The sequence below is a fragment of the Dermacentor andersoni genome, chromosome 5, assembly GCF_023375885.2.
Source record: "Dermacentor andersoni chromosome 5, qqDerAnde1_hic_scaffold, whole genome shotgun sequence".
Taxonomy (NCBI): domain Eukaryota; kingdom Metazoa; phylum Arthropoda; class Arachnida; order Ixodida; family Ixodidae; genus Dermacentor; species Dermacentor andersoni.
Genome location: NC_092818.1, coordinates 137,401,048 through 137,427,127, shown reverse-complemented (window position 1 = coordinate 137,427,127; position 26,080 = coordinate 137,401,048). Strand labels below are relative to the sequence as shown.

General features: G+C 47.7%; 1 protein-coding gene across 1 annotated transcript in view; it reads left to right on the top strand.

The window, feature by feature from the left end:
- The window catches only part of LOC126531228 (DNA repair protein XRCC1-like), a 113,294-nt gene that overhangs the window by 70,697 nt on the left and 16,517 nt on the right, over positions 1-26,080 (top strand). Inside the window, exons 10-13 of the mRNA XM_050178670.3 lie at positions 6,367-6,620; positions 18,343-18,433; positions 19,550-19,828; positions 20,662-20,737. Coding sequence (XP_050034627.1) covers positions 6,367-6,620; positions 18,343-18,433; positions 19,550-19,828; positions 20,662-20,737 — 700 coding nt within the window. The remainder of the gene's footprint in view (positions 1-6,366; positions 6,621-18,342; positions 18,434-19,549; positions 19,829-20,661; positions 20,738-26,080) is intronic.

The window sequence follows — 26,080 nt, the reverse complement described above, 5'->3', positions numbered from 1 at the left end:
CTAGATTAAGTCGTTTTTTTGTTTCTTAACGTGCTTCCTAGAGAGTGACAGCATCGGGCGACATGATGTCAGCCCCTCTTGACATAAAAAAAAGTTCTGCGTCACTCAAGCAATCTTGCAAAGGCACTCAGGGAGAACCTGGAAAACTCGTGGAATTTGAAAATGTCAACTTGGTAGACACCTTATTATTATTATTATTATTATTATTATTATTATTATTATTATTATTATTACTTGCGCGAGTTATGCATGGCGCGTACATTGGTTCATGATGTTTCTTATCTGGAGCTTTCGTGTTTCATATGTGCCTTCGAAGTGTGTAATCAGTGATTACGCGCAATTTTACTTGTGGCCATGTTACATCCGTAGTGTTTGCATTGGTTCGTGTCATCTGAAGCCACTTGTGTGTGATATGTCTGATTACGCGGGGGAAAAAAAAAGTGAGGCAAGAATAAAAGCGAAAGGAGGCCCAAAAACGTGCACCGAAATCTCAGAGGCAACAGTCTAAATTCGCCGACCGTGGGCTGGATGGCGCCACAATACTGCGTCGTAGCAAACTCGCAGGCTTCGCAGAAGCTATATATATATATATATATATATATATATATATATATATATATATATATATATATATAGTATTTGCGCCTTGCTAGTACCAGTCTGACCTACGTGCACGTGAAGTGGCGTTTCATGAGCAAGCGCAAGCAAATCGGTGGCACGGTGCGATAGGTAGAACCTGAACCCACCAGTCCAACGCCTTGCAGTTTGTACGCGAAAAGCGAATCTTCGACTCTTTCGCCCGTTTTTGTGGTGGTCGGACTTTCATCGCCAGTACGAACGGGCCGATGCAAAGAGCGTGCGTATTTGGCGCAACCAGCTTTCGGGGCGCGTTCGACGTCAAACTATTGGAGCTCCTTTGAGGTGACCGTGCTACGGCGCGAGTCTTGGCGACGTCTGAAAGGTACCGTGGTGGAGCGCTCGGGAAGGACGACCCTGCTGCTTTTCTCTCTCCCACGACCCTCTTCTCCCCACCTGTGGCGCCTGACGGATAGGGCTCCGGCGGCAGGAGAGGAGGATGGCAGTCGCCTTCAACGCAGACACTCGCGCCACTGGAGACAATACGCGAAATACGGATCGGTTTCTACGTACGAGTAAATAGCAACTTATACTGCCGCCACGTGTGCTGGTTAACGTCTTTGTTTGTCAGCGAGATTACACAATGAAGCAACAAACGCTACCGAAGTATACTCACCGAAACAAATGCACACCTTCAAGCGCATCGTTCCTTTAATGAAGCAAATAGCTTTCTAGAAGCGTCCGACTGTTTGCCTACATCGACAGTCATCGTCTATGTTCACTGTACAGTTTTTCTTCCTGCCTTTCATGACTGTCGTGAGTGGTTGACATAAAGGAAGTACAAGTGCATTGCTACAGGCCTCTTTGTACATAGTCAAGAAAGAAGGAACAGAGTGCATAAAAGCGGGACAGCATGTTCGTGTTCTTTACCTGTCAAGGCCGCGTTCGTTGCTTTCTTTAATTGGCGGAGATAATTTGGGCCTATCGGGTGACGAAAGGACAGCTTTCAGTGTCGTACGGGCTCTCTCTCGCGTGCGTGCCTCATGTCGTCTCGAGTGAGCTTTGTCATAGGATTAACTGCGCCACGCTCCGCCATGACGGTTCCGACTTCAGCGAAGTTGAGGGAGCAAATTATGTCTGTACCGCGTTTTGTCAGATATCGCGGGTAGGTTTTTATGTGCACGTTTCACGTGTCCGGTTTCTCATGTAAATATGACGGGTGGTGAATGTTTGCGAGTTTGCTGATTTTCTTTTACTTATTTTCTTTAGCAGATTTTAGCTACAAGAACGTCCTTTTCGAACTTGAAATGCCGACGCCTCGTGAGTGCGGAAGCGTGGAATTAGCGCAGACTGAACTCGATTTTCGTAATAGCTGCATCTGATAATTACCGCCTTTATTTGGGTGCGGATAGTGTTTCTGTTCACTGGAAGATTGTTATTGCAGAAATCGGAGCGCTCGCTCGAGGACTCGGGTACATATACAGCTCGACGATGTCGACTGGCGAAATTCAACGTTCTTGCGCGCGCGTGTTCTCCGGAACTGATTTCTCTTGTGATTGAATTCTAGACGGAGGTCGGGTGGCACTGGAAGTTTCGCCTTTCTACCGCACACTCGCGGATTTACTTTGGAAACGTCGATTACTTTTCTTTCTCTCTTTTTTTTTTTTTTGCAGACAGCTGCATTCTTTAAAGCCCTTCCGCCTTTATGTTTGTTCGCCATTTTTCTCGCACTGAGCATATATAATGTGAACACGTGTCGGCTAATAGCCTCTGTGCTAGTGGGGCTGAAAGTTGACGTTTTCTTGGCCTCATTATACGGCGATTTAGATCCGTAAAGCTTCGATAGGTTCTCAAACAGAAGTTCGCCTATAGTCGACAGAACGAAGTGCCTGAATAAGCTATACGCTTGACAAATAACTTGTCCTGCGGGTCATTTCGCTGCCGTATACCAGTCTATTTGGTTCTGGAACGCATACGTAACTCTCGGCTTCGCTGGAGGTATTTGGGTGTCGTGTCCTATGTAATACCGATTTGCGTCGACCTGCTCGCGCTACCTCTTGGGTTTCTTTTATTGCGAAACGCTATAGCCGCTCGCCCATCTTGAAAATACGGACGATGGAATAGTCGCGGTGTTATGTTACTGTTACTTCAAACACACATACACACGGATAGACGGAGGGTAAAAGAAAATAACGGAATTAAGTGGCTTGACAGAAAGCAACTGCTTCATTCTGCGAAAGAGCCGTGCGTACGGGCGTTCGTTTTGATCTCGAAGCAGTCGTATAGGATATTTAGTATCACCTTACAATGCCACAAGAAGAAGCAGAAGAAAGCGAAAGTACTTGTAACAACTGCAGTGTCTCAAGTGTCTCCTCTTTCTTTGAACTCGTGAGATGCCCCTCTGCTGTATGGTTTCAGACAGGCTGCGTAAGTTACAGGGCTCTGGTTACGTTCATTTAGGTTTGTAATGGATCGCCTCCGACGTTTGCGATTCGGACGTAAATTGAATAGGCAGTGAAGACTTTCTTACTTTAAGCGCATTTCCTGGCTGACCGTTGGTGTGTTTCAGTACGCATTCCTTGATAAATTTTAATCCGCTTTCGTAAGCCTAGGCCTGCCTCTAATTGTGCAGAGGAACAAACAAAAACTGTGCAGATCCCACGCACTGTGAGAATGAACGTTATGCAAACAATTTTGCAGGTATGGCTATCCAACATCGTTTAGTTAATGACATAACGTAGCGCAAGGGCACAACCATAGAGACACACAGAACACGTCAGAGGCGCCTGTGACGCGTTGGGTGTGTATCTTTGAGGTTGGGCCCTTGCGCTACATTTTGTCATTAAGTAACGCCCTTCTGCAGTATTGTTGAGGTTTCTGCAAAGCGTTACCAAACGGACCGACACATTTGCGTAAGGCGAGCAGTGGTGTGTGACGACAGCAGCAGGGCGACGGCGACTAAAAGCCGCAGGCCTCAGCAGTTACTCAGGTTCTGGACTCGTTTACTTTAACCGGAACAGGCTCTCAAAACGGCAGCGCCACCTTGCTTGGTGGCTTGCTGTTCGAATAATGGCGCCATCTTCCCTGAAACAACAATTTTGCGATGTGCTTGAGGTCGTCTTGGTTCCATTCGGTATTGCTAGCTGTGCCCTCCGAAATATATGCACAGGCGCCTCCTTGGCCATAGAATAGTTTTAGCTTCACCGTAAGGGATGACTTACTCTCAGTCCGCACAGACTTCCGCACGGCCTTCCGCGCGGCCTTCCGCACGGCCTTCCGCACATCTTCCGCACGCCTTCCGCACGCGTGCGGACGTGCGGAAAACTGCACATCTAGCACACAAGTGCACAAATTCCGGTTTACACTGCTCGTGCGGACCCAGTATAAACCGAAATTCATGCACCTCCGTGCGACTTGGGGACGTATGCTCGTGCGATCGCTTTCGGCGTCATCGCTTTCAGTGCGCGCTTATTGGTTGTTTGGGCAAAAACGGATGAGCTGATTGGCTGGTTGAACACTACGTCGCGCGATGGCCACTGTAAGTGATCGTCCTAGAATACGTCCCATGTGCTATTTACCACACGTTCGCATGCGTGCAGGAGGTGTGCGGAAGGCCGTGCAGTTGAGCGCAAGTCGGCCCCAAACGTATTTCCGTTTGTGGAACCGCTGCACCAAATTTGACGATTTTTGTTGCATTTAATAGAAAAACTTAAAATCTAGTACCTGTTGGTTTCGAATTTTTGATTTAGGTACTTAATGTGTCATTAAAAATTCGCATAAATCGCAAATTTTCAGAAAACGAAGCTATCAAGCTTACAACCCCGTAACTCAGCAATGAAAAATGAGATCACAATTCTGTGAATTGCATCTAATGGTACATATAAAGCGGACAACATTGATACGCTGCACATGAATCTCAAGAAATTTAGTAATATGGAAATATAGCTTTTTCAGAACCCTTGTACAAAACGTAAGATATAAATTGACACATCGAATTTGTCCACTTTTAATGGTCTAATAAATGCCGTTTACAGAACCGCGGTATATGTTTTTGATGCAGAGCTAGTAATTTGTAAACTTCGTGCTCCTATTTTTCTTTTCGAACTTTTGAATTTCTGAAAATTTTTAAAACAATATTCAGGCACTAAGTCGAAATTCCGCTGCCAACAGTCTCTGGAATTTAACTTTATCTCTCAAATGTAACGCATTTCATTAAACTCGGTCCATGCAGGGTTATTTCAAAAAAGCGTTTCTGTGTTTTACATGTATTTGAATAGAAAATCCGGTGTCGCGTCCTTCGTCCAGCGTATACCGTTTTGAGAGCGGTCAATCATTCCGAACCACGCACACCCAACCACGCAGGGCCTCCGTGTAGCGCAAAGACTGCTGAATCGACTTTCTCGAAGTAAAATGCGTCAGAAAAATCGTAATGTATGACTTACACACAACCTAGAGACATGGCAGCGTCGGTTTATAGTTTGAATATGCGAGAAAACATGATGATGATGTTACGCGAAAACTTTAACACAGACCCCCTTTCCAGCGTTTCTACCATTCATAGAGCGGCGCGCCCGGTTCCTTGCAACAACACCATCCAGATGGCGCTCGCCTCCGCGCATCCGCGGTCTGCGCAAGAGGCCGCGTTTCTACCAGAAAGCTCGCTTTCGTGCATAGCGTACGCTGCCAGGGTTTACCGGTAAACATTACGGTTGCAGTTGCCACAAAGTGTGAGAAGTAGTCAGGTGTCTTTGAATGCTATCGCGCTCCACTCTTAAAGGCAATGCTTAAGCATCCTCCAAATTTTTGTGCTTAGAGCTTACTCGGGTCTCAGACCCACCAAAATTCTACTCAGCCGGGCTCACTCACGCCCAGAGTCACACCCCCCAGGGCCCACTCGAGCTCACCCGGACTCACGGATCGGTCTCTGTCTGAGTAAGTCTGAGGGAGTCGAGTCACGTGAGTTTGCCGACCTCTGGCTGCGGACACCTTTATACAAGCGGACAAGCAGAACGTACATTCCAAGAAAAAAATTGCACCGTTTCGGATTTATTTTGTCTCCCAACAATAATAATCTTCTGTGATTTTATTTTCTTTAACGCTGCGCTCCCGGCACTTTCAGGTCGCGAACGGCATATCAGGGTATCAGCGGGACATAGCGTTTCCTTGACACGAAAGTAACGAGCGCAGAGTGTTGAATACAGGAACGTACTCAGAGATTTAGGTTCAGAGATCGTAAAAGCTTCTTTTAAGGGTGTGTCGTAAGAAGCCAACAAACACTGACACCAAGGACAACGTAGAGTAAATTACTTGTGCTTAATGAATCAAATAAAGAAACGATAAATTAATGGAAATGAAAGTCGATGAAAAAGACAACTTGCCGCAGGTGGGGAACGAACCCACAATCTTCGCATATCGCGTAATTCCCCCAAGTTTTCTTTGGTGTCAGTGTTTGTTGGCTTCTTACGATATGACTAATAAAAATTGGGCCCCTCGGTTAACCCCCTTTCTTCTCGTTTTTTAAGGGCGTACGCCGCTCCACGCACTTCAGTTTTGTGCCGTGAGCCAGTGATTTTCAGGCTACATTAGATGCTGTTGAATTGAGTTTATTCTGCAACAACAAGGTTGCGACGATGACCAGGCAGAATGAACGTGCTGCGGTCTAGCGATTTCTCCCGTCATTCGCCGCTTACCGGCCACCTCATCGCTTTGAGGATGTCGGCCTTCGGGGAGATTCCGCGCACGAACTTCTTGCTCACTACTGCACCTGCTTCCTCCTTTGTGTGCACGCAGGTACAAGCTGGGCTCCTATCACCGGCCATCGACTCCCGAAAACGACGACGACGAGGATGATGACGAGGAAGAGGACACCGAGAGAGGAGGTGACGACGAGGCGGAGGGAGGAGGAAGCGCAGCCGCCGCCACCGCACCGAACCCGCGCGAACGAAGGCGTGAAGAATCCGGGGGCCAGACTGACTCCGCTAAACGACCCGCGCGGGACGCAGGCGGGGCCACGCCCCGTGGCAAGGCCCGCCGCGTGGAGCAGGGTGAGCGGAATGCGTGCGTCGTGATGTTGATCGTTCGACTAGCCCGCAGAGTGGGAGCAAGGCGCGTGACAGCGTGAGTGAGTTAAGTCTTTATCATATGGACCGCACTTCGGCCTAGCTAGGTATGGCTAGCTAGGGGAGAGGGGATTGAGAGGGCGAAAATGCATCGGGCTGCAGAAAGTAAAGGCCAGGTAATACGAAAGGTAATATGGGCGGCATGCCAAGCTGAGTTAGAGACGACAGGTATTAATATGTAGAAAAGGGAAGGGATGACTTAAAAAAAAATGATTGTTGGAAGAAATAACCGACGTCAGGGAACGGCAAGTAATCGGCAGGCTCGGAGGTGGAGGTCTCATAATCCACAGAGAGATAAAGAGAGAGACTATTCAGTGATGGCGGTTGTGATATTAGTCGCGTAAACCAACGTCGAGTTAGGAATGGAAATAACATTGCCCGCATCGCAGTTAGCGCTTCTCGAGGCGGACCCTTAAGGCTCCCCTCGGCTGAAGATTAAATACACATTGCCGAGATGCGCGTGCGGTACAGGCCGTCAAACGAATGTCTTCCACATTTTTTTTTTTCTCCTGGAAGTCTTAACACGGCCTGTTGATTGAAAACATCTTAAAAGGCCGGGAACGCACCTCAAGAGGACCGTGTTGTTCTCCCACCCCGTTTCCAAATTTTTGTTTTGTTTTGCTTTAGAAAGTACCTAGTGTCCTCTCGCACATGACGCGGGCCTTGGAAACGCCGAACAGCGAACCACCCCGATTTCGTTATAACTGCATGGTATATGGTAAGGGCCCCATGAAAACGCCTGCACTTGTTTTCCGTAATGGACTAAGGCCAGGACTATACATAAGGCTTTCGCTTTTTGATCGATACTTCTCTTCCGTTAGGGTCACTTCCCCTTTCTGTTTTGTATTGAACGTTCCTACGTAAAATGTCTTTCTTTTAAAGAACATTATATTTATTTATAAACAAAAGAAACAGAAGGGAATATAAAACCTAAAGAACGTGACCGGTAGATGCAAGTTGTTGGAGAAAAGACCTTATAGAGATTACGCCACCGTAGAAGTTTAGAGAAATTGGGGAGTTTTTTCAGCAAAGCGATAGCGCTACTCTATTCTACCCAGGAAAATAGAGCGCCCGAGTCTGTAATGCACTAGATAATTGAGTAGCTTTTCTGAAAAGAGAGATCAGGGGAGTAAAAAGGTTGGCGCAGGACGCATGTCGAAAGCAGCCCGGTGGTGACGAAACTCGCTGGCCTCAACACAGATGCACGCGCTCTTCCACAGTGATCGGGTCGTTCTCCGGGAAGCTTTGTGCACGGAAAGTAAATAGCGGCGACGTCGAGGTAAATAATGCTGGCACTCACGTCGTCGGACTCTATACGCGCGCGCATGCCTTCGGGAAGCTTATGTAGAATAAGTAAAAAGAATTAAACTCTAATCACTCGCCAAGGACGATGCTTCATGCCGGTGTGGGTCTTGCCGTTATCGCTGGCGAGATCACAAAATGCACTCACGTCGTGCCCTTCCGTCATTTCTCTCTCCGGGCGTGTAAGTGTCCCTGCTTTCAGCGTCTTTTCGGGAGCCTTGAGCACAAAGGGAACGCCTTTCTAAGGAAAAAAAAATGATTGCGCTTGGAGTATTTCTTCTCAATCTACGCTTCGCGGGGTCGTTGCCAGTAAATGGAATTCTTTTTTTATTGCTTCTTTTAATGAGTCGCATGTTCTCCATTGCTCAGCCACGCCGAAGAAGGTCGCTTGTGAAACCCAATGTAAGGGAGCTGGACGATGCTGGACATTGAGGTACGTGTTTCTTTGCGCCCAGCCTTCGCTGCATCGGAAGATTCAGAGTACCAACAATAAAACGTGCGTCTTTTCTTTTTCATTTGTTCTTGTTTTGTTTTGTCAGCCTGTAACTTTGATCTCGAATAATGGAGCTCTGAACTTGTGCCGCCGAGGTTCAGCACCGAGCACTGCACAAGTTTATAGTCGGTATACATGTCAAGAAAACGCGCCTGCTCGGCTGCTTCGTTCGCTTCGCATCACGTACAAGACTCCTATATAGCTACGTCGTCACGCTCATTCGCCTTTCACTTCAACGTTAGCTCGCAGCAACTACATGCTTTCGACATTCAGCAGCTTTTCTGCGCGCGGTATGATGCATTGCACTGTAGAACATACGCTCGCCGCACACTGCGCTGTGTGTTTGACGCATTTCGGCGTTTGAGACTTGGAACCGGCGGCAGGCGGCGTTAGTGTAGGCGCCAGGCGCTGGCCGTCGGGCTTCCATGGTTCATCTCGCGAAGCTGTCCCGTACTTTCTTTCGTCCTTACGTTCGCTTTCGCCATCTGCAAGGCCTCGCGACTTGTTTTGCAGTTTGGTGCAACATGGTCAAAATGTAATAGCTGCGCTATATTTCTCTTTCTTTTCCTTCTTTTTTTTCAAATCAAACGTTCGAGATGATAGTCTCTGACACGGTTACTCATTTATTCGGACTGCTGTAGCTACGAGGATGTGCGCTCATCATAGCCTGATGTGACGTTCATCAGGGAAAGGCAACTCAGCAGCCACACCGGCTACGCTGCATTACGGAGAATACAGCAGTCATGCTTTCTGTAAAACTAATTAATTAATTAGACAGGCAACTCTATCAAAATGTTTAGCTTCAAAAAATTAATTTACAGCTGGTTCCGGTGTTTACGTGTTACATGTAAAATTAGCCAAGGTATGCCGTCGGCAACATGGTAACGTAACCAACGAAAACATTGCAGCAAACGGTAGTTGCGCCATCTGTTGCCAGGAAAAGTCGATATTGCTGCTACGACACTTGGTAGTGTGCTATGCAGTCCATCCTCGCCAAATACTGTATTGAAGGACGGAAGTTAATGTGTGTGGAGAAGTATTATCTTAGCCTCATTATATTAGCAGCAACGGAAAGTAAACGGCTGTAAATATTCTTTCGGCACCCGTTGGCCTGGTTCCTGCAAGCACGACTAGTGGCTTTTCCACATGACAAAGGATGCTAAGATGGCTGACGTTTTCGCAGCTCTGCTGCCTACGGGGGCATGTACAGAGACACTATTGTTGGGGTGGCAGGCTGATTCGGTTTTCGGAGCCATTTAAGCGCGCGACAGTTTCAGTCGGGTTGGTTAGTTCAGGGTGTCTACCAACCGGGAAAACCGGGAATTCTCAGGGATTTTGAGTATTCTGGAAAAAAATCATGGAAAACTCAGGGAACTTGTGCTTCTATCAGGGAAAATTAGCTGTAATTTTATTGAAAGGGTCGAAAGTCAAGGTAATGCTGGCTCGAGTAACAGACAGGGATCGTAATTAATCGTCTTTGACGCCCTGTCGTCGGCAGGAGGAGTTGCCAGTGTACAGTCAACGACCGACTTTTACGATTCCCGATAATTTGGACGGCTTCGCGGCCCCACCTCGTACCCCGTAGAGTCAGTGTATCAGAACGTCTGAAATTTCGGACGTAAGAACTAGAACTCTTCGCCGTCCGAATTGTCGGAGCCTTTGCAGTGACCGCAGGTCCGAAGCGGCATTATTCAAAGCCACCACCGCTGCCATTTTGATTACCTTGCCGCCTCGAACCGGCGCTCTCGCACGTAGATCCGCTGGCAGCCGTGGCCACCACGGCGGCAACGCTAGGCCTAGCCGCTTCGACGTTCGCTATGAAGCTTCTTGCCGTTGGATTCTGTGTTTTTATTGAAAGAATTCGCTGGTGTCAGCAATGGCATGGACTCCGCCGTTGTGGTCCTCGCGATTGGCTTAGAAGCTTGGAAAGCACGGTTCGTTGCATAATTCCGGTTCCCGAAAGTCAGCTTCGCCTCTTTACAGAAATGTTACTTGGTGAAGCATACGCAAAAGTATTGCAGTGAAGCATAACAAGAGTGGGAAGGGGCTATTGCCACGGGACATAATATCGGGCATCCGATATCACCTGTTACAGTACGAGCAGTGATATGCCTAATACATGTACCGACAGGCCTTCCGAGCGTTTTCAAATGTGCCTGTGGCGCTTTGAGCCCTTAAGGGCAGTAAATGACATGCATTTATTTTTTCCAACTGGCTGATTTTTCGGATGTATTCGCGGCCTCTAGGGAGTTCGAAAAATCAAACTTGGACTGTGCAACTGACCAAGAAGATGCTTCAAATGGTTCGTGGGGCGAACGAGTGGCGGAAGGAGGACAAGAACAGAAAGAACCTACGTATTGAATGAACGGAAAAGAAAGCATGCTGCCGCCGTTTTGAAGGAGCTTGAGCTCAAAAAAAGAAAAAAAGTCTTGCCTGGTGCCGAGATGCAGATGTCCCTCATCCAAACCAAAATAAACTCTTTAAAGCAGTGAAACACAACACTGAGGTGTTGTGCGCGGGCTGAGAGTATGTCAGGACACTTGAGGTTGACTTACGAGCTGTTGCGAGAGAATCTCAATTGTGACAAAGTTCGGGCCCCATACCGCTGAGCTTGCTATCAGTTGATAGAAATAGCTCATATTAAAAAATATTTGCTTCTGTATGCATCTCCTTTTTATTTGTATTTGAGGATGTCCGACTCGATTTGAAATTTTTCAAGAGACTTTATTTGCAGTGCATTTTACTAACCCCTCCTTTCTATTATCTTTTTGAACAACATAAACAGTACTCCTTAGTATTCAAACTATTTTTAAGGGAATTTTAAAAATTTCTTTCATATGCTTACTAGAGAGACAGCATCGGGCAACGTGGTTTCAGCTAGTCTTGACATAAAACATAGTTCTGCGTCACTCAGGGAATTTCGCAAAGGCACTCAGGGAAAACCTGGAAAACTCAGGGAATTTGGAAATGTCAACTTGGTAGACACCCTGTTAGTTGGTTGGGTAAGGTAGTTTGTAACGGTGTTCATGGTTCCACAAGTACACCCCGACCAGAACACGCAGGAGCTTCGTGTGTAGATAGCGACGACGGGAAGCCGAGGCGATGTACGTGGTTTCGAGCAGAGATGACGTCGAACGCGCACTGAGTGGACGCTTCATGCTTTTGGCCTTCTCAACAATAAAAGGCATTCGCCGCCACCACCTTCATGCCACTCGCGTACTCCACTTGAACACTTCTTCATGTGTCGCCTTGTAGGTGCTCACCATTACCAGTCGCAGCCAACTCCGAGTGCATGCACAAAATTTATACACTGCAGTCGACAAACTGTGCAAGGTGGTTATAATTCACAGGCCGTGGATTAAGCCCATTCTGTATGGTTCATGGAAGAACGTTTACGGACTTTCTGCAGGTTGTCTAAATTCGTTAGACTGTCGTTTGTGAGCGCAGCATACTTATTGAGTGTGATGAATAGCTTGATATGATGCCCGCTCATGTGAACCGTTACTGAAAACTTCATATCTAATTGGAGGTAGCGTAAGTAGCATATGTGAGAGCCAGAAATGCAGTTGAACAGATGACCAACAAGGTGATCGAACAAGGTGAACAAGTTCGGAACGTTCTGAAGAATGTTAAAGTCTAACGAGTTACGAAAATATTGTTAGACTTAGGCCCAAACAATGAAACGTTCCTTTCCTTCGAGCGCTTCCTAACCTTACGTGAGGCCTCCTTACAGCGAAGGACCGATGGAGGAAGCAAGCGTACTCTGATAGCTCCCTTCACCCGTCCTCACGTAAGGAGCGGTTACCGCATGCCTGGGTTCGAGACTATCTCTTAAAATCTTTACGCGAACATCATTATTCTATAAAAAATGTTGTATCGTCGCACAATCTTTAAATTGAAAAGATAATATAGAGAAGCGTGGACGCTTTCTTCTAGTTTTGTTTACTACAGTTAAAGAAAGTAGCGCATTACAGTGCAAAACTTGATGTGCTCCATCAACGCTGGCACGCCGGCGTCGTGCAACGCCTAGCAACGCCTAGCAACGCTTTCATGCCGCACGCGTGACTGAAACGAACATGCCTGGCAAGACGTACCGTGCTCGCGCTTCTCCGCAGGTGGGCGACAGCGTGCTTGCGCAAGCAAACGTCACGTGGTTAAGCAGTGAGGTGAAGCGCTCGTTCAGGGCCAGGAGCGGCGTAAGGACGCATGAAGGTAGCTTTGGAGCTACCTTGTGCTGAGGAAGCACTAAGGAAGCCTTCACCGAGGGCCCCTCAGTAAGGAAGCTTTCAGAGTGACATAAGGTAGCCTCACCGCAATGAAGGCTTCCTTACTGAGGTAAGGAAGATTTCATTGTTTGGGCCTTACTTTTGTAAAGGCGCTTTTGATTGGACGGTGCGTTCCGATGACGACAGTATACATTATCGTGTGGGGTAAGAAAAGGGCCAATATCTTTTCTTTTTTTCCCCAGCTGTTCAGAGGTTTCTTTCACACAGTTTCATTTTCATCATCATGTTTTATTTCCACTGCAGGACGAAGGCCTTTCGCAGCGATTTCCGATTCCCCCAGTCCTGCGCCAACCGATTCCAACTAGCGCCCGCGAATTTCCTAATTTCATCGCTGCACCTTGTCTTCTGCCGTCCTCGACTGTGATCCAAACCGCTCTCTTTCTGTTTCTTAACGTTATGCCTAGCAATGTTCGTTCCATCGCTCTTTGCGCGGTCCGTGGTCTCAAACTTCTTTGTCAGTCTCCAAGTCTCTGCCCCATGTGTCAGAAGTGGTAAAATGCACTCATTGTACACCTTCCTTTTCAATGATAATGGTAAGCTTCCAGTCAGGAGCTGACAATGTCTGCTATATGCGATCCAACCCATTTTTATTCTATGAGTTTCCTTCTCATGATCAGGGTTCCCTGTGATTAATTGACCAAGGTAAACGTACTCCTTCACTGACTCTAGAGGCTGACTGGCGATCTTGAACTCTTGTTCCATTGCCCGGCTCTTCGTCATTATCTTTGTCTTCTGCATATTAAACTTCAACCTCACTCTCACATTCTCTCTGTTAAGGTCCTCAATCATTTGTTGTAATTCGTCTGCATTGTTGCTGAATAGAACAATGTCATAGGCAAACCGAAGGTTCCTGAGATATTCGCTGTCGATCCTTACTCCTAAGCCTTCCCAGTTTAATAGCTTGAATACTTCTTCCAATCGCGCAGTGAATAGCATTGGAGAGATTGTGTCTCCCTCTCTGACCCTTTTCTTTATAGTTATTTTCTTGCCTTTCTTGTGTAGAATTAGGGTAGCTGTGGAACCTCTGTAGATATTTTCCAAGGTATTTACGTAAGCGATCAGCACTGCTTGATTACGTAATGCCTCTATGACTGCTGGTATCTCTACTGAATCAAATACCTTCTTTAATCTATGAAGGCCATATAGAGAGGCTTATTGTACTCTGCGGATTTCTCGATAACCTGAGTAATGACATGGATGTGATTCATTGTGAAGTATCCCTTCCTGAAGCCAGCCTGTTCCCTTGGTTGACTGAAGTCCAGTGTTGCCCTTATTCTATTGGAGATTATTTCGGTAAATATTTCATGTAATACTGGGAGTAAGCTAATAGTCGTATAATTTTTCAATTCTATAAAGTCTCCCTTTTTATGGATTAGTATAATGTTTGCATTCTTCCAGTTTTCTGGGACCCTTGCAGTCAACAGACACTTTGTATAGAGAGCCGCCAGTTTTCCAAGCATTATGTCTCCTCTATCCTTCATTAAATCGACTGTTATTCCATCTTCTCCTGCCGCTCTTCCTCGTTTCATTTCTTGCAAGGTCCTTCTGACCTCATCGCTGGTTATATGAGGAGTTTCTGTACCCTGTTCATTACTGTTTCTAATGGAGATATCCTGACTCCTCTGGGTATTGTACAGGTCAGTATAAAATTCTTCCGCTTCTTTTACTATATCTTCGAGATTGCTGATATTACCCTACTCATCTTTCAGTGCATACATATTGGTTTGTCCTATGCCAAGTTTACTTCTCACTGATTTCAGGCTGCGTCCATTTTTTTACGGCTTCTTCAGTCTTTCTCACGTTATAGATTCGAATATCACTTATTTTCGCCTTGTTGATCAATTTTGACAGTTCCGCGGATTCTATCTTATCTCTTTCTATCTATCTTATCTCTACTATCTTCTCTCTTCTCTCTATTTTGGGAGCTGGTAATAGAATCGGACGCAGACGCCGCGCTTCGTTTGCGCACGATGCTTGTACATCGCGCAACGCGACTTCTTTTCTCACATGTGGTGGCGAAAAGAAAGAAATCAGTTAAATTTCAATTGAAGAAATGTGTCCGTATTCAAAAACAAAAGAAAAATACTTTACCAGCGGTCGTTGAAAAGTCGACTTAAACGGTCTCTTTCGTTGCATACTTCTGCTTTTCTGAACGGCGTTTACTTTCGCTACCGAAAGTCGCCGGTTTAAATGTCACCGGACAAGCAGCATAAGGTCTTACGTTCTTCTAACGAGGGTCGCCGTTTTGTGAAGTCGCAACATGCGCAAAGCAAATCGTCATTGTCTGCGATGTCGCTGGCGTCCTTGGTTCCATGATTTGAGCTCACGTTATGGATTATCGTTATGTACGAGTTAGCACCCGTATTCTGGCTTACAGTCGAAATCGTGCGATATATGCGTTGCTATAGCTGCGAAAGTGTGTGAACTTATTTAGTAAGATTACAACGGGTTCCCGGTAGCACGTACCTCGCGTTAACCCGGCATTACGTGCGTTATTTTTTTATTTTTTTCCTTTTACAGTGTTCGCTACTGCTTTGCGCGAATTCGTGGGCGCCGCGCTAAAGCGTCGTTCTTGCCTCTTTTAAAGCGCGCGTCCTGCAGGCTACGCGTATACCTTGAGGGCAGCCAGAAGGGCAAAACTCTGCACCATGGCGGGACGAGCTAACCCAACTCGAACCGGCGTTAGATGCCTTTAGCTGTCGAGGGATAAACTTTTGAAGTTTTGACATGCGAGGCCGCGCTCTCTCTTTATGCTCTCACGCTCGTTATATTGTTCTCTTCTCTCCAAGCCGCGTTGCGGATTTGCAGGCGCGTTTGCATTAGTTGGAATAAATTTGAATGAAAATCAAGCTCGTCGTACTGGCCGCTGTCGAAGCTGATGCATAGACAATTTTAATGCCCTTCTCGCGGAGATTACTGCTGCCTGCGCGCACTGCGGTGATGGCTGCCCGCCCAGATCACGCTGGTTCCAGGCGTTCTAACTTATGCAGTGACTAGCCTTCCTGGTGGCCGTCGAACGGTATATTTGCAGATGTGTAATCTTTTACTTAATAGCCGCGCCGTTCATTCCAGCGCGTGTCAGGGATTAGACGATTTGCAGGAACTGCCAGCCCGGACGACCTTTAATGCGGATAGGTGAGCCATAACTCCCGAGCGCGACGTATTATACTCTTCCATAGTAATCTCCCCTGCGGGGGGACATTCTTTTGTATGTGCGTGGTGTTGAAGACGTCCCAAGACTATCGTTGTTTCATAGGATAGTTTTGGTCAGCCGTAGTATGGTGTACCTACGCGGTGGCTGATAAACGGCGCGAAGAAAGACGTGTATATACTTTCTAAATACTTTCTAAAGAAATGGGCGTGACAAGCGTTTGTCGTTCTGACGGCCGTTTCCTTACCGATTGTGTACGTCTTTCTTCGCGCTGTCTGTCCGTCACCATGCAACTTTGCCCAGCCCGCCCAACTTGCTGCTCTTGTCAATTTAGATGCGTGCACGTGGAGCCTGCTTCTGGCGGGGGCACACGTGCGTGCTCAATAGTAGGCGTGATTTTTCCCACGACGTCTGACAATTCTTGTTGGTCGTTCTCAACCAGAACGCTGTGGCCTTGTCGCAACTATGTCACAGTGCGCTTATTTCTCTGTGGTCCCTGAACGATTTTATCTTTGCAGTTTTCGAAATTTTCTCGTTCCGGTTAATACGCGAGCTCACGTTGACTTATTTTGTTTGCGGCCCTCTGACTGAATCAGCTCATCTTAAGAATGCGTTCGAGAATGTCCTGGAGACAGCGTGCCCGGGTGAGACACAGAAACATCTACACGAACCGCAAGTTGAGGCGTAGCAGCTAGAACGAAGATCCTGACTCCCAAGTATCCGCAGGATCTTCGCCAACAGCACTGTGTGATTGTGTGAACTTATCAACACCAGGTCAATCGTGCTTTTCACGAAACCAAACCTTCGTTTACGTGTGCATTGTCGGCGGCGCAAAATGTTACGTACAAGGTCTTGTAAACTCATTTTGATCTCCGTTTAGAGAGTACCCACCATCTAGGAACTGACTGGTGTCACGTGCTTTGGAAATTGACACTAAGAAAAAAAGAAAAGGAGGAGGCGGTGGTAGAACATAAGGGACAAGTGAAAACAGACAAATCGATCAAGAACGTTAGCAATCGATCAAAAAGTGCTCAAAGGCGAAGCGCTACCCAGAAGTACTTGCAGACCTCTCTAGTGGTGCTGCATAGTATCGGACTCCGAAATAATTTTGGCCGTCTGGGGTGCTCTAACGTGCTCCCTGCCAATGCACGGTACACGGGAGTTTGGGCATTTTGTCCCCATCGAAATGCGGCCTCCGCTGCCTGGATTTGATCCCGCGCCTCTGGCTTAGTAGCCCAACTCCACAGCCACTACTCCTCCACGGCGGGTCCTGGTTGGGAGTCAAACGCCGAGAGCCGACCTACCGAGCACACTTTATTCGTTCAGCTTTATTCGGCTGGACCCTACAGTTTCTCGAGACGTTCTGTGTAGATAGCCGCGTTGGTCCGCAGCTCTCGCCAGTAGCGAGTACTGTCTTTTCTTTTTGGTCACACCTCTCGCTGCTGAAGTACCTAAGCTGGCCGCTAATGAAAGCGAATTGAGCTGAGACGAGCCGGAATTTCTTTTGTACAGTGCTGAAGCGTCATCTCGGCTCTAATTTTAGCCGTGTTTCTTTTTCTTCTTCTTTTTTTCTTTTTGCCATCCGCGTACCGTCCGCCAGGCTTGCTTTAATGAAAGCGAGCATGCCACGCTGGGTCGTGTATTCATCAGTCACCTTGGTTTCTGGCTCTCGCTAGCTTTGCGAGCTGAACTCTCCGCGTTCTCGAAAGTGCCTACGAACGGTCTGAACGCACCATAGCGTTAACTTAGCCGTTATGGCGTTGCCTTGCGCTGCTGAAATCAAGGTCGCAGGTTCGATACCGGCCACGTCGGCCGCATTTCGATGGGGGCGAAATGCAAAAACGCTCGTGTACTTAATTTACGGGCACGTTAAAGAAGCCAAGGTGGTGAAAATTAATCCGGGCTGCCCCACTGCCGCGTGCCTCAAAATCAGATCGTTGTTTCGGCACGCAAAAGTGCAGAATATTTTTTTTTCTTTTAACGTACGCACAAACCACTGTTATGCACGAAGTCTTTCGCATTGTAATTCTATCGGCATACGGCGGCTGCGACCGGTATTCGAACCAGCAGGTTCGTTTTCAGCAGCAGGACACACTACTGAGTAACCGCGGCAACTACACAGAAATTCTTACCGACCCGGAAGTGCGAACCGTCGCATTGCTGAAGCTTCCAATAAGCCAAGGCATTTTGATTACGGCAGTCGCGAAATTCCCGGAAGGTATCGCGCGGAAGAAAGTTGGCCCGCTGAGTGGGCCAGAAATTTGAAGATCTACAATTAACGGCGTCGTTTGCAACGGGCAGTGTTACTGTACTGTTACCAGGTCACTTATCCCGTGCATTGAGAGAAGCAACGCGTTCTGCTCCAGGCGTTGCGAGGGCTGCGTTTTCAGACGTGCGTGCGCTTTTCTCTTCCAGACGACAAGGAAGATGGCGACAGCGATTTCGACGCTGATACGGACGTTGACGAAAAAGGCGATGATTATGATACAGAGGACGAGATAGAAAGGTAAGAGACGCGTTGGTCGCGTGTATGTTGTCATTTGTAATCATTTTCTCGTCGGTACTATGCAGCAGTTATAATCACCGGCACAGTCTCCTACTTGCTCGCTTGTTCCTCAGACCGTTTCGCTTACCCACTGCGGGTATGACGCGCGACGAGTCGCGCGGCACTTTTCAGTGTTTTGCGGGCTTTCCTTAACGCTTGTAAGAGAACTTTTACCTAGCACGTATTAAGCAACAGAAAGATCGGGAATTTTTCTTGATGGCCTATCTGATTGACACTTTTGCAATGAATATAACATTTAATGAAGTCGTATAATTAATATTAAGCAATGTAATCAGGCTAAATACGAATAAAAAAAAGTCTCACTTGCTCCAAGCGACAGCAAACGACATTACCTTGATTCTGTCCAGCCACGGGACACTCGCGCATTTTGAAATCTTGGCACAAGTTACGTGCGACACCCCGCATGTGCGGAATCTTGCATCCGTGTTTTCTAGAACGATCGATGTCTGATGCACTCTTCTCCGTGAATTGTTTGGAAAGGTCTGGAGCTTTAATCTTCCGCGTACGCGCTTTTTTCTTCACATTTTAGTCATAGGGCACCGCCGAGAACGCTCTGGCGCTTCGAAAAAAAAGAAAAAAGAAATGCCCTCTCGCTGTCTTTACCGTGTTTACATGTTATCCCGCTCCGGTTTCTCATCTCAGTCGTCTCTGCGGGCAAAAAAGCATAAAAATAAAAGAAATCGGTGAAATTATAGTCCTTACTTCGACGCTGTACGGTTTCGTCCTTCACTTTCGATTATTCCTATCCACCCTTGTTGCCGGGGCTCATCTTTACGCTACCGAGCCGCGATTGCGAGAACGGGCGCTTTCTTTCTCCGGCGCTGTTTACACGTCGGCACAGATTTCGCGTGACGGTGCGACCACGCATGTTTTTCAATCAGCGTTTATCGGGCCCTTGTTTGGCCGACGCCAACTTGGGTTATACACTACGCTTGGCTAACTTTAAGTCCGTGGCACGAGTGGGGCTTCTCAGTTTTCATCATCCGATTGCTCTAAGCCTATAGCGTGCGCAGAGATGTGGGGTAAGGCCGCGCGCTCAGCTTCCGTCTCGCGCAGGGTGAGGCAGCGGCAGAAGCAGGCAGCGGAAGCCGCCACCTCGGAGCTCGCGCGCTCGGGTTCCGAAGCCGGTCCCCGCCGCAGCGGCGATGCGTCGTCGCGGCCGTCCTCGGAGACGCGGCCTTCCATCGGCGGCGGCGATGCGGATGACGCGTCACCGATTCCTTTGGACCTGCCCGAACTGCCGGCTTTCTTCACGGGGAAGTCGTTCCTGCTGTACGGTGATTTCCCGGAGGACGAGAGGCGCGCGCTCATCAGGTACATCGTCGGCCACGACGGGTGAGTCACGAGTTCGCGCACGGCTCTGCGTCGCGTGCCCGTTTGTTTTAAAGGCCATCGGGCTTGCTCGTTTATGGTCGCGGGCTTGGCGGACTAATGCGTACTTGGGCCACTGGAATCGCGGTGTTGCCATCGCTATACTAGTATTAGTGTAACAACAAATGCCAGCAAACTGACTGCCTTACGCGTTCCCTATATGGAGCGCTACGATTTTGAGCAGCTCGCGCCACGAAAGTCATATTTCAGCCCGATCACTCAGTTTGGCCTTGCCTTTGCCGATATCGCCTGATCGCCCCCTAACTGTGGCGTCTGGGGAAAGTGAGGCGACAGGTTTTTCGCCGTGGTTAGAGGCGAAAAAGTGTCACACCCTTTTTCAGACAAGCTAAGGTCATCGCAGGAAGCGGGATGCATGAATTGATCAACTGCGAAAGTTGAAAGGAAACCTCACAGCGGAGCCATTCTTTCGACAAGCGAACTTGTCTTGGGCCAAGGGAGGCATTAACCTGAAACCAACGTTTCAACGACTTGTCCCTGACGAACACAGGTCGCTTATCCGAAACATCGGCTACCGCGGCTCAGGCCTTCTTTGTCCGTCCACTGTTGGTCGACGATCTTTCGCGTCTTCGACTGTTACCATTACTTTAACAGCACGGCCATCGCCGTCATAGATGTGAATGGGCTCAGCTTTGTAACCTTTCCGTGGTGACGCCGCGGATGTGTACTCTCTGCCGATAGAGTGTGGAACTGCCCAAGCGTCGTGCTATTTTTGACAGGTCATTCTCGAGAAAATGAACGCCTGCATGGTGCTTCGCTTCCGTCATTTCGGTTCGCAGGGACCTCAAAGAGGAGCTGGACGACACCGTCAAGTTCGTCATCACCAAGTCTGACTGGAACGACAGCTTCGACGAGGTGAGTGCCGTTTCTTGTCCACGCACGCACGCAGGTCAGCAGGGCATGTTTGCGCGGTGCGTTGCTGCGACCGCGGCGTTTTGTGCGCTCTAACTCTCGCCGTCACTGAGTGAAAATTGGCCAAACTAGGCGAATAGTTGGCCCCGTCTTTGAAGTCACATTCCGCATGGATCAGCCGGATCGTGATAATGCGAAAGGAAATCATGTCTGGATATCGACTAACGTGCGACTTGTGCGAAAAAAAAAAAAAAAAAGAAGTGCAGTGGCACACGGAGTGAGTAATCTTGAAGGGGACAAATAACAAATGCTGCGTGAATATCGCTTTATGATGCTTGAACTCTCGAATACATTTCATTCACTCGGAAGGAAGCACTTGAGTGAAATATGTTTTGTCATATAGGCACGGATGCATAAATTTTTGACGCTTGAAGCTGAATCCCGTTTCCTCTGGTGATTTCAATACTTCACTCACTTGACCCGAACAGTTTATTCGCTCAAACTTTGTGCAAGTATGTTTACTGTAGCATTGCGTTATAAAGAGAGAGAGAGAGTAACAAAAAAGAAAAAAAGAAAAACGAGAACAACACAAAGGTTTAGACGCCTTGGGCATATTTAAGCCATTTACAGCGCAAAACGACATGACGGTAACAACTGCAATTATAAATAATTTATATGTATATCTAATCTGAAAAGCATTAGTTTTGAATTGAAGTGCGGCTTTCAGTGGAAGAGCGCGGAAACTTCGCTGTCTGAGATGTCAATCAATTAAGTGTCGGCGTCGTTGTCACTGTCTTGGTCGTCACGTCGTCGAGCATTTCATATCCGAAACGAAACAACGATGTTTCCTACACACAAAACGCGCAATTTACTTAGTGATCAGGGTGTTTCATTTTGCAGTTGTCGAGAAACTTCCGTGGCAGGGTCTTTACACTAGGGTGAGAGAAGGCTGCCTCGAATCATTTCCGACAGCGCAGATTGCAATTCTGGAGCGTGCAAACACACGTGACATTTCAAGTGTGTCTTCCGCCGCGCTCTTGATTAAACGCAAAGCTTCGCGACTGTGGCCGCAGAGCTGCTCACGTTGGTAAAATATTAAAAAAATTGTAACAACGCGAACATGCAACCACAAAGTAACGAGGACGAGACACAAGCGCTTGTGTCTCGTCCTTGTTACTTTGTGGTTGCATGTGTTGCCGCTGTAACAATTTTTATGTCGAGAATGCACCAACTCGCCCAGAAATAAGTTTTAAGTAAAATTTTATATGTGAGCGTCTTCCCGAGACTTGATCCCCTTTGTGGTCCGGCACAGACAATTAGCTCGGAGACTCTCGCAGCTGTAAAGTGGGCATGTACAAAAATATTTGACTCGAAGCCCACCCGCTGTCACGCAAATTCAACTTGACCCAAACGCAGAGCCACGCACTCGGTGACCTCCAGAGGACGTCATCATCATCATCACCATCATCATCATCATCATCATCATCAACCTGGTTACGCCCACTGCAGGGCAAAGGCCTCTCCCATACTTCTCCAACAACCCTGGTCACCAGAGGACGTGTTTGTGGCGAAGTGGTGACGTCAGCCACCGTCCAATTTCAAAGGGCGCTCATAAAATCACTGCGTCCAACTATCCTTTACAGGGGCAGTAAACGCCGAGTCTCCAGCTACAATGATAGATTACGCTGCTGAAAACCTTACGCCAGTTAAGAAAGGCGGGAAGGCGATGTCTCGTGCTTGAACAGAAGTGAAATTGTTAAAAATTAAATTATGGGGTTTTACGTGCCAAAACCACTTTCTGATTATGAGGCACGCCGTAGTGGGGGACTCCGGAAATTTCGACCACCTGGGGTTCTTTAACGCGCACCTAAATCTAAGTACACGGGTGTTTTCGCATTTCGCCCGCATCGAAATGCGGCCGCCGTGGCCGGGATTCGATCCCGCGAGTGAAATTGTTAGCCGTGCGTGAAGAATTACCGAGAGCGATCAGTAACCCGCTTGCTTCGTGAAACTTTTCCAGCGGCGAGTGGGCTAACCGCGTCTCGCTGGCAAAAAATATGGCCTCGGGAAGAAACACATGGCGAGTAGGCGATAGAATGCCGCCTCTGGCCGCCGGAAGAAGCTGCAAGCCGTGCTTTTTTCTTTTTTTTTTGCGGGTGGAGGGCTTCTTCGTGTGTTTTGGGCACTTGATATTGTCACGCGTACATATTTAAGGCGAAAGCCTTAGATGGCTCGTGGGTCGAGAAATCAGTTGTCCGGCATTATCGGACCAAAATTCAAGCTCCGAGTCGGCTCCAAGCTCCAAGATTTGGGCGAACCGGCCATATCTCCAAGTTGCATTCTAATTGACATAGGGAAGGTCGAGAGTCGAACCCATTAGCTCTGGTGTTAATTAAGATAGAGTTAATTAAGGCACTCGAACCCAGGACTTTTGTTAAAAGTCGAACCCACGACCTTGGGTGTTAAAAAAGGCGAAGTTAGAGAAGGCACAGTTAGAGAAGGCACAGTTAGTGAAGGCACAGTTAATGAAGGCACAGTTAATGAAGACGCAGTTAATTAAGGCAAAGTTAATTAAGGCACTCGAACCCACGACCTTTGGTGGGAGACAACAAGTAAAAGGATGTAACAACGCCTTTGAATGAAAATGTCAAGTAATGTAGTGAATGTTTCGGAAGCGCGCAGGCTTTCGCCTTCATCCTCTTTAGCGTATGCTAAAGTGACTGTCATTTTCTTTTTTTATTTTGCCGCGGATCGTATTCACCACATGATCGCTGTTATATCGTTTCGTTGGTCGCAACACGTTCGGCGCAAGACACCTCTTAGCATTGATCGCCTGGTGAAAAATGGTGGCCGGCTAAAAAGCAACAAAATCTGTACGCGTGGTAATAGAGTGTTTTAGTTGAGCGTCTTTACGGTACGCTCCGCTCCGAGCGGCCCCGCTAAGCTACAGCGGAGCGGCGGGCGATTTTCACGTTTTAGTTGCACGTTTAGCGTAGCGGAGCGGACCTTTCGTAGTTGCAGCGCCCCCTGGCTAAATTCGGGGTAATGAAAGAAAATAAAAACACTTTATGATCACTCTTATACCGTAAAACGTATATATGTATTATATAACTTGTTTCTCCATGAAGTATCTAGACGTGCGCTTGTAATGCGTTACCGGTCCATTTTATCCAATGGAAAATAAAGCGCCGTCTTGGGGAACGCCACGTGTTAGCCAGCGCGCTTGCTTTCGGCATCCAATCCAATCCGTTCGGACGCCAACGCTAGCCAAAGTGCTGCGCGGCACGCTCCGCTCAGGCAGCTTCTAAGCGGACCGTGTTCCTCGCTCCGCTATCCCGCTTACGGTTAAGCGGACGGCGCATGCGCATTCGCGCTTCCGCTCCGCTTAACTGCTTAGCGGAGCGTAAACACGCTCAACTAAAACACTCTATTATCTAGACGTACAATTGGTGTGTTTTAGTCACCTGTATTGTATTGTCGTGGCGTCACTTAAGGTCTTTGTAAACACTGATCGGCGCATTGAGGGGACGCCAAGGAGCAGCGCAATGTTGAGTTGTATTTCTAAATTACTGCTTGTGCAATAGCGAAAAGGCCGGTACGCCAGTGTGACGTCGCGGATTTCGTGCTGTGTTCTCGTACTTGGACCGCAATGTGAAAAGAGACTTGGGCAGCCGTAAAAGACGCAAGAACCATCGGATCCGGGTTGGCGACGCCGACACGAAGTAGCAGCACGGGCTCCTCGTGACGTCACAGAGTTTCACAGCGTCCAGTCGGGCATAATAAATTGTCTATAGGTAAAGAAAGACTGCATTGCATTCTAAAGAAACTAGAGACCGAACTTCGGAGGTTTCGAGAACTTTACTGGCGCTAAAACAGCTCAAATACGAGAGCGTTGCAGTTCTATATCTGTGACGTCACACTAGCGTATCGGTCCTCAGGTTATGGCGTGAAATTCGTGAAGGGTAAGTTTGGTCTTTCTTTTTTTGTTTTACATTAATTAATGTCTTCCTGCCAAATGAATGAGAATTGAGTGTTGAAATAATACTTTACCCGTATAAACTGCTTTAGCGTTGTTCTTGTAAGCACTATTCCTATTTATTCCGACCGCCTCTTCGAGATACAGGGCGCCGTGATTAAAGTTACGACATGTCGTTTGGTATGTGTTTGGCTAACCCTGGCTCTTAACAGTGTTTATACGGAAAACGAGTTGCTGTGCTGAATATGGTTCAGTACTCCGTAGTGTGGTTTTCCTTATCTGCCAAGCATGGTACCGTTGTATCCGCGTTCAACCTTGTCAAGCGCCGCATCAAGATGCTGCGTGGATGCTTTCAAGCCCGAGGAGAGCCCAAATCGAACGCGATTGCCGTAAGGGAGACATTATGCCCGCCAAAACGTTATCGAGCTCTTACGTTTTAACCCGCAAGGTTTTGAAGAGAGAGTTAAGTATCGGTTAAAACTGCTGGCTTCCGGTGGGGCTACTCATTTTCATGGCATGGTCAACGTGAGCACCCGCTGTAGTAGAGCCCAGTTGCACGCATACACTGACGCCTTGCCGGAACACTTGTCCAGGTTACGTAAAATGTCGCATCGTTTTTTTTTTTTGTGAGATATTTGGATTTTGTTGGTAGATGTTGTCCAGGTATTTTATCGGGAGGCGTTATGGGGGCATCTATCCGACTTTTTAAAGCGTCGTTATCTGCCAACTGCGAGAAGCGGGACGAAAGGCCGTCGTCGAGAAGGTTGGACGTAAAGTCTGGTTAGACCGCTAGTGAACTTTGTGACCTCGCTGCACTCTGTTCGTCTTTTTTTTTTCTCTAGCGCTCGCATTTCGGAACTGCTTGTTAGTAAACCTGACGCAGCGCTTCGGCACTCTGTGGAGGTCTACCCTAGCGCCTCGGGCGCCTTTTTTACGACGATGTAGTGGGGACTATGTGGGGTGTCTCGTTATGAACTCTGTTATCTGCTCTCGCTTTAATTTTTTTTTCTTTTTCTGCGCTTCTGTGTGACAACGCTGGGCTGGGCATGTGCGACCTTTACCAAAGCGACTTCCTTGAGGCCCGTTAATGAAACGCAGTCAAAAAGCTATACATGAGATCAGCACTGATCGGGCTTGCCTGCGGGCCTCGTGCGACACGAACACGGTGGACGGACTGCCGAAGGTCGCAGAATTATCGCGCAGGAGTACACTATAGAAATACTTTACGTCCTGACGAGCGAGAAGTATAAGGGGAACAGAGGGTCTCGATAGTTTCATTTACAGCCGCATGAAGGTGTAAAATGCCCTCAAATGTAGGGCGCCATAGCCTGAATTATTGGGCGCGGAGCAACAAATTCGAATTACAGTTA